We start from the raw sequence: 19,092 nt of genomic DNA, 5'->3' as shown, positions 1-19,092 counted from the left end.
GGGAATGGCAGCCAGAAGAAATGTTTGCGGACTGATGAGTACACGGGTGGCTATTCCTTGATCATGGAATAAAGTAGGAGGTGGCAAGACGTGAAGGCGAGGAGAGGGGGGAAATTTGTTAAAAACCTTTCATGGAATTAGAAGGAATTAAGTTTTACCACGCCAGCTAGGGAAGTTAGGAACTGTTCTCAACACAGTTGATACTGGGTTAACTAACTAATTAACCATCCACTGAGTATAAAGTGCTTGGCCTTAGTACTACCACACCGAGTATAATGTAGACTCTGCCCTTGAGCTGCTTGCAGTTTGGTGAGCGATGACAACCAGTAGAGATGGCTCTAGGGGTTTTTTGGGAAGGGCTTTAACTGCTCATGCCATCAACCCCTTCCAAATTCACTTCATATCACCATTAACTCTGTTTTATGTGGCTGATAGAAGTTTTCTCAATCTTCTGTCAAGGGCATTTTTGGGAAATACTGCTATTTTATTGACCTACAGCATAAAACTGATTTGAAAACAATGTCCTTAAGAAACAAGCAAGAAAAGATCCCTAGTCTCTTTCAATCAGATTGCTCCCTCTCCATACCTGCCCTGTCTAGAAAGTCTGGAGCAGCCAACAATGACGGGTTTTACTGTATACAAGGGGCTCTCCTAGGTATGTACTGAGGGACACACAGAACCAAATCAATTGTTATAGCACAGGGGAGGGAGAGGGCAGGTGCGTGCAGAAGCTCTCCTGTGGGCGCCTAATGTTCATGGCAAGGGGGGGCTTACTGGAGGGGCTCAAACTTGCACTGAGTTCTGGGGAATGAGAAGACTGGGGAAGTGGGGGGAGAGCATGTCCAGCAGAGGGCATGCCAGGGAACAAGAGCATCAGTGTTTTGGACCAACAGCTGTGGTTGCTTTGTGGAGAAGAGATTGGAGGTCGAGGGTGGGAGAATGATGTGGTCACCTTGACAAGTGAAAGGTTTTGAAGAAAGGCTCATTTGACCAAGATCTATTCCTTAGATAAAATTATTTAAGTGAGATGTGTGGGGACGGGGGTGGGGGGAAGGAAGCCCACTTTTATTGACTCAGCCTAGCTGTCCCATAAATTCATTCTCTTGCTCCAAGAAATCTCATAAAACCATGAACATCAGGCCACCTGGGTGGTGCAGTCAGTTGAGCGTCTGACTCTTGGTTTCATGATCTCATGGTTGGGGGATCAGGCCCCGTGTCCGGCTTTGCTTTCAGCCCAGAGTTGGCTTGAGATTCTCTCTGCCTCTGCCCCTCCCACTCATGCTCTCTCTCAAGTAAATAAATAAATCTTTAAAAAGCAAGAACAAACACACAAAAACATTATGGCCCCAGTATAAACTGCTGAAGATTTCTTTGGTTGTAGTCTGCTTTTCAAGGTTGTTGGCATGTCTTTCATGATCTGTGTATCCTGGTCTGAGAAGTTAAGTGTTGCATATTTGAGCCTAGTTAGTATTCCTCAGACTAAGAGGACCAACTGGTTTAGTAAAAGACCAGTGTCATTGTACCTCAGGGTCTTAACTTGGGGACTCAAGAGAAGCTTCCTCAGAAAAATATAAATAACTGAAGATACCCGTGACTCTAAACAATGGAAACTGGCCTTGCCCCATTTCATTTTTAGAGAAAGCAATGAAAGCAGAGGGTTAAAGCCTCTAGCAGGGAAGTGGCATTTCAGCTGACCAGAGAGGGTTTCTCCACATGCCATGGACCATTGGTCCTCCTCACTGGGGACATCGGCTACACACTCTCTAGGAGGGGGAGGCATCTCATCACAGTGTGGTCTAAGCTTTCTTTACCAAGGCAAGATGAGAGCAGGAGTTTACTGAAAGCAATAAAAAGAGATGCAGTGAACTATTTTTACTTTAGCATCAACTTTCCCAACTGTGGCCATTTCAAAATGCCCTAATCTGGCACTGGCTTCCAGTAGTATCTCTTTTCCTACCACTGTTCACTGATTGATTGTATCAAACCTTTGTGGGCCTCGTGCCTGAGCCTTGTGTCTCTGACTCTTGCCTCTGTTGAAAGCAATTCTTATATCATGAGAAAATTTTTAGTGATGTACCTCTGACTCCCGCAGAGGAAGTATTTCGTGAGATTGGAGAATTAGCTGAAAATTCCACTGGCCTCTGGGCGAGGGAGGATTTTACTGCCCAGGCCTCCCCTCACAGCCACCTGCCCTCTGGGAAGTCTACTTTGCCCCTCTTTTCTGGGCGGTAGGAGACCAGATAAATCAGCAATACCAATGGCTCAGGTCCCTCTCTTCTGACACACAGAACACCATGCCTTCTCTTCTTATTTTTGGCCTCACTCAGGGACAGTTACCTCCCGCGTGTCCAGCCAGATCAAGACACTCACCCCAGCCTCCATACTGAGCCGTCCAGCCCCAGCACGGACTTCTTGAACTTGTGGTCCCAAGAGCGGGATGGATTAGTGCTCAGGGCTCCCATGCTGACTCTATCAAAGCTTTCCTCCGCACATCTCCATTATGTGAACAGCTCTGTTAACCAAACCTATTATCTTTCCCCCTTGGTTTCAAGTTGAGAAAGGGAAAGCAACTTCTTTAATGGCCCACAGATTGATGATTAACATTTTACATGTCCCTGCTGCTAAGTAAAAGAACTGCTTTGTGGACAGTGAAAACGCCTCGGAGAAAGAAGCAGAAGTCAGCTTGGTTTATTAAGTTGTGCTGCTTCATTAATCACAATCTTTTTTTTTTATGGCAGCACTTAAAGGCCCATCCATTGTACTTCTCGGGAATGGGGGAGATCAAAACCAAGTGCTTTTAGTGCACCTTTGACATCTGGCATAGCAGCCAGCTATCTGCGAGATTGCTCTCAAGCAGTGTGGGGAGCTGTGTTGACTGGGACCGTGCTGGCCCTTCTGATTTAAGCTACTGCAGAGGGCAATGAATTACCTTAAAGGAGCTCCACTGCCGAACTCCCAAGTTTTATGCGGGACCCCTGCCAGCTTCCCCGCTTTATGAGTATGAACAATCAGACAATTGAACTGATTTGACTTTGCCACTCCCGGAGTTTCATTGCCACGAACCTGGGGATGTTATGATGGCAAAATGCCACGCTCAGTGCTGCCCTGACTCGCAGCAATGCCCGCTGCCCGTTCAAGTAGGGCGCCTGTTCTTGTTAGCTGGAAAACTCTTCTGATTTGCAGCAAAAGGGGGAAATAGATCCCATGCAATCAGATTAATTCAACTCTGAATGTTATTTTCATTTAACACTGTGGAACTAGGCAGTGTCCCAGTTTTTTTTCTTTTTTTTTTTAATGGTAAACTCATTAAAAGGCAGGGTTCTCTAGCAAGGAGGCTTATAGTGCTGGTACGGAAGGCACCTGCCAAGTCCTGATGCAGATTTGCAGACACACACACACGCGCGCGCGCGCGTGTGCGCATGAAAACTTACGTACATAACACATACCCACCTACCTACTCCACAGGCTGGCTCAGGCTTAACTTAGTATTGCCAAAAAAGGGCATCCGGTCCAGTCGTAATCTGAAAATGGGTAATTTGCAATGTTTAAAACTCATGTCAGTACATACTCATTCTAGCTCTTTGTGTGAAACTGAAGACAAGTGCTAAGGTTTAGTTATCGTACACCTTCTGTGTCCGAGAACATATTTACTCTCAGGATTTATTACATGTAAATTTCCTCTTTTATCTTTTGAAAGTAGCATTATCATATATGGAAGAACAGTCTAATGCCCATTGTAGAAAAAATTCAAACAGTGCAGTGAAGAATCCAAGAAGAACATACACCCGCTGTCTTACCACCTACAGATTCCGATTATTAAAACTTTATCCAGACTTCTCTATCAATGTAACCTGATTGATTGCTGCATTCATTCATTTTGTGTCTATATGCAAATCTAAACGTTGTTAGAACACTGTGGAAAATGTGATCCCATTTATATAAAATGAACACACACACAACACACACATTTAAACAAAAAACCCACCCTAGAGTATCAGTCCCCTGTGTTCCAATGCTTGCTTGACCCTGAGCGCTAGCCTCGGAATCTAGCAGACATCCTAAGCGATTTAATACCTAAACTCCTGATTTCCCCCCAAATCTATTTCTCCTGCATTCCCTCCCATCTCAGTTAATGCCATCCATCCTTTTGGGTGCTGAGGTAAAAAATTTTGGAGCCATCATTGATTCCTCTTCTTTGTTTCACGCCACATCCGGTTTATTCACACATGCTGTAGGGTCTGCCTACAAATACATTCAGAACATGATCACCGCTGACCATCTCCAGCGTCGCTGCTCACCTGGATGACTGCAGTAGCCTTCCTATTGGTCCCTCTGACTCCTGCCTGCAATATGATGAAACTCTACCTTCGAGGAGTGTCACAGGCTTTTATGTCCTTAAAAATTCGGTGACAGCAAGGTATTTTGGAAAGAGCAGGTATTTACCACTCGCTAGGCCTGGCTTTGAACCCTAGTCGTAATGGTTACTAGCCGTGTGGCCTTAGGAAATTATTTTCTGAGTCTCTTGGGTTCTTCATCTGTAAAGCAAGGTAAAGAATATTTACTGTCTGGGACTCTCAGGAAGATTAAGAGAATTTACACTAAGTAGCAACAGTCTGGAACACAGTAGGTGCTCTGTAATTTTACGCTCCCTCGCATTTATTTAACTGGGATAGTGTCACACTCCTTTCCGTGGCATAGAAGGCCTTCACATTTGTGACCCAGCTTCTTTAGGCTACACACTGCCCTCGCTGTGTCCGCTTACAGCAAACAACCCATCTTTCCCTAAACCCACGTTCCCTACCTCCTCCCCAAACATGTATTTAAGACACTCAAGTGGCTTCCCTGATGCCTTATTTCAGTCTCCCACATTGTTACCAGATTGACTTATCACATATAGAAATCTGGCAATATAATTAATGCCATTCTTCTGGCCCACCAGAGGGTTTCTACTGCACCTATGATAACGCCCAAACTTCCTAATGTGGCACACGGGTCCCCTTTACCTCTCTGGATGCAGGTCACAGTATTCTCTGCCTTTTGCCTCCTTCCTTCCTCTTGCCTTTGCTTTGCTGCCCCTTCTGCCTGGAGCTTTCTTTCTCCACCTTCTCTTTGATGGCTAAGTCTTATTTAGCCTTTAAAAATCCCAATATTTCTTTATTGAAGTATAGTCAATGTACGAATCTTAAGCATACAGACTGATGAATTTTTGACATCGTCTAGATGAATATAGAGGACAATTCCATCCCCCTCCCCAGAAAATTTTCTCATGTGTCCTTCCACTCCGTTCCCAGCCCCTACCTTGGTACTGATTTCTATTACTGTAGATTATTTTTTGCTGGATCTTGAATTTTTTATAAATGGAATCACAAGGTATATACCCTTTTGTGTCTGACTTGTTCTGCTTAATATGTTTTTGGAATTTTTTTTCCATGTGATTATGTGTATAAGGAGTTTTGTTTTGTTTTTTGGTTTTTTGCTAGACACGAATATTGTAGGTAGTGGTATCTCATAGTTTTAATTTGCATTTCCCTGCTGCCTAATGATGTTAAATGTCTTTTCCTATGCATACTGGCTTATTTCTCCTTTAAACCAATGTTTTACAAACTACAGGTTTAGTCCAATGGTGAGTCATGAAATCAGTTTAGTTGGGTGTAAGCCACATTTAAAAGAAAAAAAAAAAGAAAGAGAAATAGGACAAATTATCATAGAATGCATCAGAGAGACTCATACATGGTAAGGTTAAATATTGTTTTGTGAAGCTTTTTCAGTTACAGGCATGAGTGTGCATGGTGTGTGTGTGTATGTGTGTGTACTGACAGCAATTAACATTTGTGAAAAGAGTTTAAAAAGGGCTTAAAAGCAATTATTTAAATTTCAATTAAATTCAATTAATGGAGATACGGCATAGTGAAGGATGGAGAATGGATGGGGGGGATGAGCAAACAGGAAACAAACATCATAACTTTTTAAGGAAACTTTACCTGCTTCCCCAAGTAAGATTGAATTAGATGCCTCATCTCTGATTTTATTTTGCTAATATTTTGTCATTATTGAATGTTGACTCATGATTGTGCTTATTTCTGTTTCCCCCAAATATCCACTTCCATTTTTCTTCTATTTCTTTTTTTGTTTGTTTGTTTGTTTTAATCACCTGGTGCTCATCACGATGAAATACCTTCCCCATCACATATTTCACCCATCCCCCTCTGGGAACCATCAGGTTTGTTCTCTATAGTTGAGTCTGTTTTTTTTTTGTTTTTTTTTGTTTTTAAGATTTATTTATTTGAGAGAGAGAAAGAGAGACGTTGAGAGAGAGAGGTGGGGGGCTTGATCCCACGACACTGAGATCATGACCTGAGCTGAAACCAAGAGTCAGACACTTAACTGACTGTACCACCCAGCTGTTTCAGGAGTCTGTTTTTTGGTTTGCCTCTCTCTCTCTCTCTCTTTTTCCCCCTTTAGTCTTTTGTTTTGTTTCTTAAATTCCACATATGAGTGAAATCCTTGGTATTTGTCTTTTTCTGACTGACTTATTTTGTTTAGCATAATACTCTCTAGCTCCATCCATGTTGTTGCACATGGCAAGGTTTTATTCTTTTTTATGTCTGAGTAATATTCCATTGTGTATATATATATATATATATATATATATATATATATATATACACCACATCTTTATCCATTCATCAGTCAGTGGACAATTGGGCTGCTACCATATCTTGGCTATTGTAAATAATGCTGCAGTAAACATCAGGGTGCATGTATCCCTTTGAATTCGTGTTTGTTTTTTTTATATTCTTTGGGTAAATACCTAGTAGTGTGATTGCTGAGTCTTAGGGTTGTTCTATTTTTAACTTTTTGAGGAACTTCCATATTGTTTTCCAGAGTGGCTGCACCAGTTTGCATCCCCACCAACAGTGTGAAAGGGATCCCCTTTCTCCCCATCCTCACCAAAACCTGTTGTTTCTTGAATTGTTGATTTTAGCCATTTTGACAGGTATGCGGTGATATCTCATTGTAGTTTTGATTTGCATTTCCCTGAGGATGAGTGATGATGAGCATCTTTTCATGTATCTGTTGGCCATCTGTATATCTTCTTTGGAAAAAAAATGTCTATTCATGTCTTCTGCCTATTTTTAATTAGACTATTCATTTTTTGGGTGTTGAGTTTTATAAGTTCTTTATAGATTTTGGATACTAACCCTTTATCAGATACGTCCTTTGCAGATATCTTCTCCCTTTCTGAAGGTTGCCTTTTAGTTTTGTTGATTGTTTCCTTCACTCTGCAGAAGCTTTTTATTTTGATGAAGTCCGAATAGTTTATTTTTGTCTATTTCATTTTATATAGCGGTCTTTTGGTCCTATTTATCTTTATTTATCCTATTTATCTAGTCATAATTTGTTAGCCAGATATTCTTATATTTCATTTTATGTCTTTTATCTAGCATTTTTACTTGGAAATTTACTAGAAAACTCTTTCTTTCAATTCTGAAGGACAGTCTCACCAGATAGAATATTCTTGGTTGGCAGTTTTTTCTTTCAGCACTTTGAATGTATCATTCCACTCCCTTCTGGCCTGCAAAGTTTCTGCTGAAAAATATGCTGATAGTCTTATGGAGGTTCCCCCTGTATGTAGCAAGTTGCTTTTCACTTGCTGCTTTTAAGATTCTCTCCTTGTCTCTAACTTTTAACAATTATAATGTGTCTCAGGGTGGGTCTCTTTGGATTCATCTTATTGGGAATTCTCTAGGATTCCTGGATCTGGATGTCTCTTTCTTTCCCCAGGGTAGGGGAGTTTTCAGCCATTGTTTCTTTGAATAAGCTTTCTGCCCCTTTCTGTCCTCTGTTTCTAGGATTCATATAATGCACATACTGATTCAGTTTATGGTCCTGTAAGTCCCTTAAGCCACATTCACTCTTTTTTATTCTTTTTAAGTTTTTGCTCCTCTGATTGTATGAATTCTGCTGTCCTGTCTTTGAGTTTGCCGATCCTGTTTTCAGCTTGATCTAGTCTGCTGTTGAACACCTGTACTGAATTTTTCAATTCAATTATTGTGTTCTTTAGTTCTGTGATTTTCTTTGGTACTTTTTAGTATTTTCTGTCTCTTTGCTGAAATTCTCACTTTGTTTATGCATTGCTCTCCTGGGCCACTTTATGACCATCTTTTGAATCCTATGTCAGATAAATTATTTATCTCCATTTCATTAAGGTCTCTTTCTGGAGTTTTATCTTGTTATTTTGCTTGGAATATATTCCTATGTTTCTTCATTTTCCCTCTTTGTGTGGGTTTCTATGCATTAGATAAAACAGCCACTTTTCTCAGTCTTGACAGAGTGTTTTCATGTAGGAGATGAACCTCGTCCATCAGCCTGGCACCAGCTCTTGGCTATCTCACAAAGTTTTGTGATTGTCCAAGCCACTTCCTTTGTTCCTGGTGCCTCCCAGTATTTGAGGGTGTGCCAAGACCTCCAGTGTCCAAAAGGGGAGGATTGCAGGGGCGGACCTAGATGCAAGTTGATCGGAAGCTGGACCCTTAGACAATAGCTGGGAAAGTATGGAGTTAGGCCCCTTCCAGGGAGAAATTGGGAGATGGGTATTTTTGCCTGCTTGGTCTCTGCTTGGCCTAGGTAGATAGCTGTAGGGGGGTGATCCTACACCTGTTAAGAATTGCTTCTTTGTTTGCTACAGTCTTGTGGGACTTGTGAATGCAAGCTCCACTGGCTATGAAAGCCAGGAGACCCAGGGATCTATCCTTTGGGCAGCAGCTGCAAAAACTGGGGCACAGACATGTGTTTAAGCTCCATCCAGGTAGTTCTGGTGATTTAGACTGGGCTAGAGGGAGAAGGTGGAGGACGCATCTGCTGGTTTCCCCAGTCTCTGGGGAGGATGGCAGTCAGCTGCCATTTTGATGTGTAGGTATTGCTTCCCTAGTTTTTGGATTTCTTTCAAAGGAATTTGCTTGCTCTATGTGTAGCTGTACGTTTGGTATGTTCATGGGAGGAGGAAAGTTTGGGAGCCTCCTATGTCACCATCCTGGACCAGAACTTTAAGTGATTTATCTTTATGAGTCACTTCTATTCCAGGCGGCACAGGCTGATCCCCATGTTCCAGGAGTCCTGGGCCAGGGGGGTCCTTCTGCCCTGACACTTCTGACCTGTCAGCTATTTAGCATTTTTAGATGCCTTCCATGGAAGTTTGATTTGAATCATAGCTAGACATTCTTTTAAATATCTTATTAGTGATTACATCAAAGCTTTTAAAAAAGAGCATTCTTTTTTTATTTTTCTTTAGGTTTATTTATTTATTTAAGTAATCTCTGCCCCCAACACAGGGCTTGAACTCATGACCCCAAGATCAAGAGTTACATGCTCCTCTGAGCCAGCCAGGTGCCCCTAAAAAAGAACATTCTTAAGTCTATGTTTATCCAATCATCAATATCAAAATCAAAAGAGTTAATTTTTATTCTTTATAGGCAATGAGTTTAGTATCTTTGTTTTAAAAATGTGTTCTCTACTTTTTAATCTTCATTAATTTTTTTCTGGGATTCTTCATTGTATTCTGTACGTTCAAATGATTGTATCATTTGAAACCAAAACTCTTTTTTTAGTGTTCAATTTTGTAATAATAACGGAAGTAAATATTTAGATTCATCAATTAACTTTTGTGATTATGTTCACAGCCTTATTAAAGGCAGTAAGGTGTAAGGTCTGTAAGTTTGAAATTCAAATCCAGAATGCTGCAGTTCAAATACTGGTGTACCATTTCTTATTGACTGTATGATTTTGAGCAGGAAAGTGAACCTCTCTATGTATCATCCTCCTCACTGGAAATGGGGAATAATAGTAGTACCTACCTCACTGGTTTTCACAAAAAGGCTTCAGTGATTTACTATATGGACCTGGGACAGTGCCTAGCGCATAGCAAGCACTATTAGCTATTATTATTTTCTCTTTTCTTTGTGTTTGGCTCATCCTCCAGTGTTTTGGTAAATGTCTTTTGAAAGTGTCTTCTTCTTTATCCAGAAAAAGTATATAGTTGCTATTTTTCTGCAATCTTGCATATTTGAATATGATTTTTTTTGCATCCTCACATAGGAACAATGGTGGAGTAGGAATCTTGGATAATAATTTTTATCCCTGAAAGCTAGTAAATAGCATTTCGTTGTCTTCTAGGGTTTATTGTTGCAAAAGTCAATGGAATTTTTGTCTCTTGAAGGTGAATTGTTTTATATTCTTGGATTAATTAATCAGTTCAATAAATATTTATTATGCTGTTTCTATGTATAAGATAAAGTTATATGCTTTAGGTATATAACATTGAACCAAACCTGGTGAAGCTGACAACCTCATTGGGGTATGGGGTGGGAGGAAGACAATAACCCAGTTACCCAGAGTTAGCTAAAATCCAAGTTCTGAGGGAACAGTTCCCACAAGACTGCTCTCACTTCTTATACCAATTATAAATTTAGGGTATTCACAAAACCACCTTCAGATTTGATAATTCACTGAAAGGTCTCACAGAACTTGCTAGAGGCTATTGTATTCATGGATATGGTTTATTACAGGGAAAAGATACAAATTAGAACCAGCCAAAGGAAGAGACACATAGGGAAGATTCTTAGAGGGACATAAACTTCTGGTTGTCCTCTCTCCATGGAGTAATAGTGGAATTACCTCCTCCTGACCACACTGTGTGACAATTTGCACAGAGTACTGCCAACCCAGGAGACTCACCTGAGCCTTTGGTGTCCAGAGTTTTTACTGGGCTCAATCACATATGTAGCCTGCCTTGCTGTCTTTTAGTCTCTATACCCTTCTGGAGGTCAGGCTACTACCTTTAATCTTCTGTCCCTCTGGAAGTTGGCTGAAGCGGCATAGTACAAAGCACCCATCATGTTAGACCTTCCATTGACCAAGACTTCCAGACAAAGACATTCCTATTAGGACATTCCAGGGCCCTATTGTTCATCTCCCAGTAGCCAAGGGCAAAATCCAGACCTCTTTTTGGGGTGAGGTTAATTCTTCACTTCACACAAATATGTATACAATAAATGCAACACAGAATAATAAAGCATGGTATGGGGGATGGAGAGAGACGTGGAGGTGCTTCTTCCTGTAGATGGATTGGGCAAGAGAGGCCTCTCTTGAAGTTTGTGTGTTTTATAGCTTTTTTCAGGGTCAACTCTTTGTCTTCTTATCAACTCTCCTTAATTTTGATTAATTTCTGCTTTTATCTGCATTCATTCCTTCAACTTTGAGTTTATTTTATTCTAATTTTTTGACTGAAAGCTTACTTTTGTTTTTTAAAATATATATTCACATATATATTTATTGCTTGATATATATGTGTGTGTGTACACACACACACACACACACACACACACACACACATATTGCATCCCATAAATATTGGCATTTAGAGCTTAAATTACTTTTATTTCTAAATCATTTGTAATTTAAGCTTTGATTTCCTCTTTATCCAGGAATTATGTAAAAGTTTATTTTTAAATTTCTAGGTGCTTTCTTTCTTTGTTTCTTTTTCTTTCTTTTTTCTTTTTGTTGGTGGTGGTGTCTCTATTTTATTGTTTAACTTCTCATTTTTTCCATTGTGGTGGTTACTTTCTTCTTTTTGGAATGTATTGAGAGTTTCTTTGTGACTCAATACATAGTCTATTTTTATGAATGTTCCATGTTTTTGAAAATAATGTGCATTCTTTGTTTATTGGGTACAGAGTTAAATATTTATCTCTTAGATCAAAGTTGTTAACTGTGTTATCAAAATCTTCTCTAAATTTTCTTGAAAAAATGTGATCTTCTATGATCTGGGATCTGTGTGATTTTTGTTCACTGTAGCTTTTTCAGTTTCTGCTGGAACTCGAATAGATTTTGATGTATATATTTCCAAACTACATTGATAGGTACATTAAAAAATAGATGACTATTGAATCTTCTAGGTGGATTTTTAATTTTTAAAAATGCTAAATAGTCCATACTGTAATGTCCTTGAATCCTTTTTTGTCTGATTACTATTTCTACATTCTTAAATCATCTTTTTGTTAGCATTATCTAGGGCATCTTTTTAAGTTTATTTGCAATGTTCCTGTGTCAATTTGTTTTAAGAGTCTCTTAAAACATGATATATTTAAATTTTTACAAAAACCTGATTTGTGCCTCAACCTTTAGAAAGGGGAATTAACACATCTCTTGTAAATTATTACTACCATAAACTTCTTTTTGAGTCATTTTATTATGTTTTCTACAAATATGCTTTCTGTTGTTTCTTTTCTCATTCTTCCTCTGGGGATGCAGTGTGTTGAGTCTCTTTTTCTGCCTTATTGAGAAAGTTTACAGTTTTGTTCATATGAGCTCTGTACTTTTGTTAATTTGTTCACTGAACTTTGTAGTATTTATTTCTGTAGTGAATGAGATCTTTTTCCATTTCATTTCTTACTAATAGAGCAGTTTAAAATTTAGGTTGTTGCATATTTATCATCCATGAAGCTAGTGAAATTATCTTTTTAATTTGAATAGATTTTGTAAAAGTAGTCTTTTGGATTTTCTATATATTGTGTAGGATATAAGGATGATTTTGCATTCCATAGCTGAATTTTCCAAGTACTGATTACAAATATGGATGATCATCTATAACACCTGTTTTCCCCATAATGGGCTGTTGTGATGCTCAAGTAAAGAATATATGTGAGAGGCATTGTAAGGTGTAAAGAACTCTGTCATGGTTGGGCACTATTATTAGAGTGGGTGCTCAGTCCATATGTGCTGATTCAGTTTGATACCTAACTTGGCCACCTTTACCACATATTTCCTTTTTCAATTATCTGTGCCCTTTTCAAAAAGCATATGAGATCCTGTGCCCAGGGACACAGGAGGTCTGTGAAAATTTTTATTTAGAAATGAATGACCACATAAAGCTTCTTTTTAAAGTCAGACATTAGGGTTTTGTTTGTTTGTTTGTTTGTTTTCCATTTTCCTGTTGATTCTGACAACACATCTGTAGAATACATGCATCCCTGTGGTCATTTTGGTCAAACACAAAACTGAGCAGATGCTTGCTTGAGCCCCAACCACCCGGCAGGCCTTTGTTATCTCCTTAAGAGTCTCCAGACTACGAAATCCAAGGGACACATTTCATTGCAGTTGAAGGCAGGATTATGAGCTGATGATTTACTGTGAGACCCAAGCTTTACTATAGGCACCATTTGGAATGGGAAGCATGGGGATTTGCATCCATCGGGCACAAGGACCAGGAGCCAGGAGGTGACTTATGGACCAAAGCTGTTTCACCAGCTGGTGAGACTTTGTGATTTGGGTCCAGTGCAGGTAGAGTTGTGCTCATTAACAAAGGGCAGTCTGCAAGCTGTCAGTGACCTTGCCTACAGGATGAGGGTATTTGCCTAAAAGAGCACTATCTTCCCATGAGGCAAGTGGAGACTTGGAGAAAATATCCTCTGGCTTCTCCTAGGTTGAGTTCCATGAACCATCTCCCAACCAGAGAACTGGAGAGCTTCAGAGAGTCTTCTCTTTGCTTCATGCTCATCAGATGTGTTCGGGTGTCGGAGCTGCTGGGACTCGTGTTGCTCCTTACAGAAAAATAATACATTATTATCAAATATTAAGACTGGTCATAAAATAATTTAATACATAATTTTGTTTTAAATATTATTTCATCAGTGATTAAGTTCTACTATAAACTTAATATTGGCCAGAGCTTTTCTTTTCTGAGATCTAGCTTAAAGCATGCCAATTCCATGTCTCTGTCTAATATCAAATTAAAGAAGTCTAAACATCTTCAGAAGACTTCTGTGAGTCTCTGGATATCTAAGTCCTCAAGGCCACATAAGCATTTTGAGGTTGACATTACTGAAAATCAGGAGCCACATCAACGGGGCGTAGGGTGTGTGTGTCCCACATTGTTCACTAAGCAGCAAATAACCTGAAACCATACATTTACCATCCCTGCTTTAAAAATCCTTTGGGACATTCTGCCACTGAGAGTTTCTCATTGATCCTTTGGCCCATCGGTGCCCAAGCTTCAAGGTCTCACTGACTCCTTTCTTGGTGTCTTTCCCCCCATCTTTCCTCGTGTCCGTCCTTTGTCTTGGAGAGCCTTGGGAACTCTGTATTCTCCAAAACTTGTAAATCCCAAACCCTCAATAGAACTAAGGGTTTTCTATTTAACAGAAACTGTCTCCCTGAGCAGGTAGTTGGGGTTATAAGTAACAGACATTTTTTCCTAATACACCAACATGGAAGAGGCAACCAGTCCCAATATTTAAAAAAAAAGATTTTTAAGGAAAAACAGATCAGCTATTTGATCCAACTTGTGGGTGACCAGTTCTGTGAGGCGTAGTCACAGAAACACCGAGCTAAAAATAAGCTTCTCAGGTAGGCATCCCAGAGCCTTTGTAACCAGCCTACTTTTGACTTTTCTCCACTGATCTTCCATCATTGCTCGCCATGAACTCACTTGTCTAAGGGGCCAGGCAGGGTAGGAAAAAATTAAAGAGCAAAACTAAAGAAAACATATCTTGTCTAAAAGCGACAATTTTTCCAGCTGGGAATATGGGCACAATGTTGCTAGATCTTCTATTTTTTTATAAAAGCATCTGGAGATTCCAGTTTTATACAGAATTTACTCATTAAGTATAACCCAAGCAAAGCACGTCTGGGGGTGATAGTCAGAATGTAGCTACAGTGCTTCGTGTTCTAGACTTGTCGCTTTCAGTTTGCTGGGGCTTCTTCCCCATACTCCTTCCTCTGATACCAACATCTTGTCACCCTTGAAGGCTCAGTTCAAATGGCACTGTTTCTCTAGATCTCCCCATTTTCCCCTACAGCTATTCCCAATAGAGAAAATGACTCCTCCTTTACAGTTATCAGAATCCTCTCTATAAATACTTCTTTTGAAATGTATCACTGCTTTTGTTTGTCCGTCTGCCTACCCTGCTATGCTGTGAAGAACCTTGAGGACAGGGACCATGTTAACCATCTTTTTATCCTTGGCATCTGGTATAATACTTAGCACATAGCAAGCACTCTGTGTTCGTTGAATGGATGAGGGAAACAGACGTGACTCAGGGATGTGGGGCCTGAGCTCGGCTTTCTTTCCATCTGCTTATCGTTCAGATTGTTTTTTTTTAATATTTGATCACAATGCCTTGCCTTTTGGCAGTTCTCATCCCTGACCTCTGGGGACTAGCAGCAAAATAGCTAATACCATCTCTGTGAAAAACTAGTGTGGAAAAAAACAATTTACTGGTCGTTTTGAGCAAATATCTGGGCTCTTTCACTGAAGAGTTTATTTTTAAAGAATATTTCACTACATAGTCCATTGAGGGCAGTTGGACAGGCATTTGTTCTCGTGGGGTGAAGGGGAAGGCGTGAGTGAGGTAAAAGCAGGACATGAGGCAGAACTGTCTAGATGGCACCTGGGAGTCCTCTCTGAAACATGAATTAGAAAGAGCAGCCTGACTCTTGCCTTGAATCTGTCTGGATGAGAGATTTAAATTCTAAGAAGTAGATCAGTATTTCCCATAGCACAAAGCCATTTAACCATCCGAGAGATGAGTGTCCACACGTTCCTATAACATTACTTTTAGGAATTTAATTCTTAATTTCTGGGGGCGGGGGGGATGGTGTTTTGGAAGGGAGAACTTAGAGAAAACTTAAAGCCCCTATCCCCTCACGAACCTGGAATAATTAGTTGTAATAAAAAAAAATAAAGATTTTTTTTTTTTTAAGCTGGATGATGTAGAATTAAGATGTACACCAAGGGATTTTTTGCAGGGGGGTATTATTTTAATGACAAATATTTTTCTGGCTTTTTCTTCCAAGACCAGAAACATCTTAGAGCTCAATGGCTTTAAGCACAAAAACAAACAAAACAACAGTTTCCATGTGTGTCATGTTTCTGTCTTGTCTAATATGTGCATAGGGAGTTTCCAGGCTTCATGAACAAGAATTCCCTGACCAAGGATGTGGATGGGGGGCTTGTGGAGGGAAAGTTTCTGCAGACTGAGGGACATGAGAGTTATTTTGGCAAAATCTTTCCTGACTGCTTCCCCCACTTACCAACCGCCAACCCTCAGTCAGTAAAATGGCATTTTACCCAAACGTGTTAGAAAACTGCAGGGCAAAAACAAAAAAAAAAAAAAAGAAAGAAAACTGCAGGGCTTTAGGTTTGTAAAGTGTGATGAGGATGGAGAGTACCAAGGAGGAAGTGGTGAACACATTCTAGATGATACTAAGTAGTATCCACATGGATCACAGCTCTGGTAAAAACCTTCCTGCCGTTTGGCAGATCCCTCCTATTGCCACTTGGAGCTGTACAGGGATTATTAATTACATTCTCCACCCTCCTGGTTAAACATTTTTAGCTGGCTGTGAGAAAGTATAAATTCTCAGTTCATGTTTGAATAGAGAGGTGGGACATTTGGTCTCTGGGAAAAGTGCATGGAAGGATGATGGAAGATTTGGGATTGGCTGGCCATATTTGAATCTCCGAATTCCCACTTACTTCACTTACCCCTTACATGCCTCCTATAGCATTCTTTAAACAACCTTATCTCTTCCCTCTGCCCCGTTATTTTCTAATGCTGCTGTGACCTCTTTCCTTTGCGTTATGAACAAGTTGCGTAATCTGTGTATTGTTGGTTCATACAGACATTCAGGAAAAAACCTTTATTTTCTTGAGATCAGTTTAGAGTATCCTCTCATTGAATGGGTGGGAACCTAACAGAATATCAGAGGAATGCACACTGTCTGAGAGGAAGAAACTTGTCTGTTCATGACTCTCTCCCTAATTTTTATTAGCCGAATTGTGTCCCTTAAAAAAAAAAGAGAGAGAGAGGTTGGCATCTTAACCCCCCGGTTCCTCAGAATGTGATCTTATTTATTTTTTATTTATTTTAAAGATTTTATTTATTTATTTGACAGAGAGATCGCACAAGTGGGCAGAGCGGCAGGCAGAGGGATAAGCAGGCTTCCCGCCGAGCAGGGAGCCTGACATGGGGCTCTATCCCAGGACCCTGGGATCATGACCTGAGCCAAAGGCAGATGCTTAACAGACTGAGCCACCCAGGTGCCCCAGAATGTGATCTTATTTAGAGATAGGGACTTTACAGAGGGAATCAAGTTAAAATGAGCTCACCAGGGTGGGCCTTAATCCAATATGATTCTAAAAGGGAGAAATCTGGACACAGATGCGCACACAGGGGACATGCCAGGTGAAGAGGAAGGCAGAGATCGGGATGATGTTTCTATAAGCTGAGGAACACCAAAGATTTCCAGAAAACCTGAGAGGTTAGGTGAGAGGCACGGAACAGATTCTTTTTCACAGCCCTCAGAGGAACCAACCCTGCCGACATATTGATCTTGGACTTCGAGCCCCCAGAACTGGGAGACGATACATTTCTGTCACTAAACCACCCAGTTTGTGGCTCTTGCTCACAGCAGCCCTAGCAGACTCTTATTGTGATGACTGACACACTGGCCATAGTAGGTGCCTAATAAGAGCTGAATGAAGTATCACGGTGCCCCCCTCACAGGGAGGTCTTGTCGTGCCTAGAAATTGGGAGTAAGTGTGTGTGTGTGTTCCAGTCAGCATAATCACTGCATATTTCTTCATGATCTACACCTTGAAGATGAAAATTCTCTTCCTTGAGGCTCTATGTGAGAAAGAATAATCATTGCTGGGGCAGGGACTCAGGAGCCTGGGACTCAGCTTTCTACCTTGTAAAAGTCCTTGAAGGAAGGAATTACAAGGAGCCTAAGGTGTGAATCTGAACCCAGAGGAGGGAAAATGGAAAAACACAGAGGATTATCTCAAAAAATATCTTTCCACGAAAGACAGAAATTGTTCTGTTCTTCACGTGTAAGATTTGGGATCCGGTATTTTCCCTTGTGGGTCAATATGCACAAATCAATTTGTATTAAGCATGTCTTTTTATTGTGATGCTTTGACATTTGTGGCCTGACCCTGCAAAGACTAAAGACTCCCCCACTCCCAGGGCCAACCAGTTCCTAGGATAGTAAGTGATGCCCCTGAGTGGGCTCTTTCAAATGCATAGTGACCAATTCAGAGTCCCTGCCCCAACCACTTCTTTTATTGAGCTCTCACACTCTGCTCACTATCCCCCCACCCTAATCACCCCAGGGCCAGGTACTGAGGAGGAGAGGAGATACCTCCTAAACTCCAGAGCCAGCTGAAAGGATCCAAATCCAGTTATCCAAATTAGCCAACCCTAAACCTGTTTATCTTGCCTTATCAGTTCCTTGCCATGGAAACCATAAGAAAAGCTCTTTCCTGGGTTTCTCCCTCACTCCTTTGCCTCCTGACCAACCTGGTGCTTCCCCACGTGGCCTTGCGTGGCATGGCATGGGTGCCCCCTTCTCTTGGGAACTGTTTGCAGCAAACTCCTTTCAGGGGTAATCCTCTCCTGATCTGTTGCCTCCCTGTACCCGAAGAGTAACAAAACCTACATTTTTAAAACTCAGGTGTCTGTAAAAGCCATGTTATAAATGCACAGACGACTCCTATCGGTGATATAGAGAGAATCTGTAATTGCCCCTCATGTCATTGATCTGTGTTGCTGGTTGTTCTGAAGAGATTCTTCAGATGAACAATACTTGTCTCTATGAGCAGATTACGTTGCCAGAGATGTTTGGGATCACTGAGAATTTTTAGTTTGCGAAAAGGAAGACCGGGAGTCAGGAGTGAAAGATGTACTTTATTTAAGGCTTTGATAGGACAAAGAGGTTTGGACACACACTTGCTCTGCCTAGTCTCAATGAGCCGAACCAGCTATAACCGGGGGTAAAAGATAGGCGAAGGAAGATTTTGTTTCACTATTAAGAAATTAATTAAATAATTAACATTGTTTTTTATTTTTTATTTTTTAAAAAAACAATGAGCAATGATGGGTGAATGTTGAGTGATAATGAGTTCAAACAGTAGAGTTAAATAGAGAATAAATGATCATGTATAGGAGCATCTTATAATGTCTTTTTTGTAGTTAGTGTAGTGGTTGTAATAAAATTTCCCTTTTATAGTTATTTATATTATGTCTTTGTCCT

General features: G+C 40.4%; 1 protein-coding gene across 1 annotated transcript in view; it reads right to left on the bottom strand.

The window, feature by feature from the left end:
- Positions 1–12,863: 12,863 nt before the first annotated feature.
- The window catches only part of RORB (RAR related orphan receptor B), a 250,704-nt gene continuing 244,475 nt past the window's right edge, over positions 12,864–19,092 (bottom strand). The window contains exon 11 of the mRNA XM_036077751.2: positions 12,864–13,598. Coding sequence (XP_035933644.1) covers positions 13,413–13,598 — 186 coding nt within the window. The 3' untranslated portion in view covers positions 12,864–13,412. The remainder of the gene's footprint in view (positions 13,599–19,092) is intronic.

This window comes from Halichoerus grypus, chromosome 14 (assembly GCF_964656455.1).
Source record: "Halichoerus grypus chromosome 14, mHalGry1.hap1.1, whole genome shotgun sequence".
Lineage (NCBI taxonomy): Eukaryota > Metazoa > Chordata > Mammalia > Carnivora > Phocidae > Halichoerus > Halichoerus grypus.
This window is presented reverse-complemented; position numbering and strand designations above follow the sequence as displayed.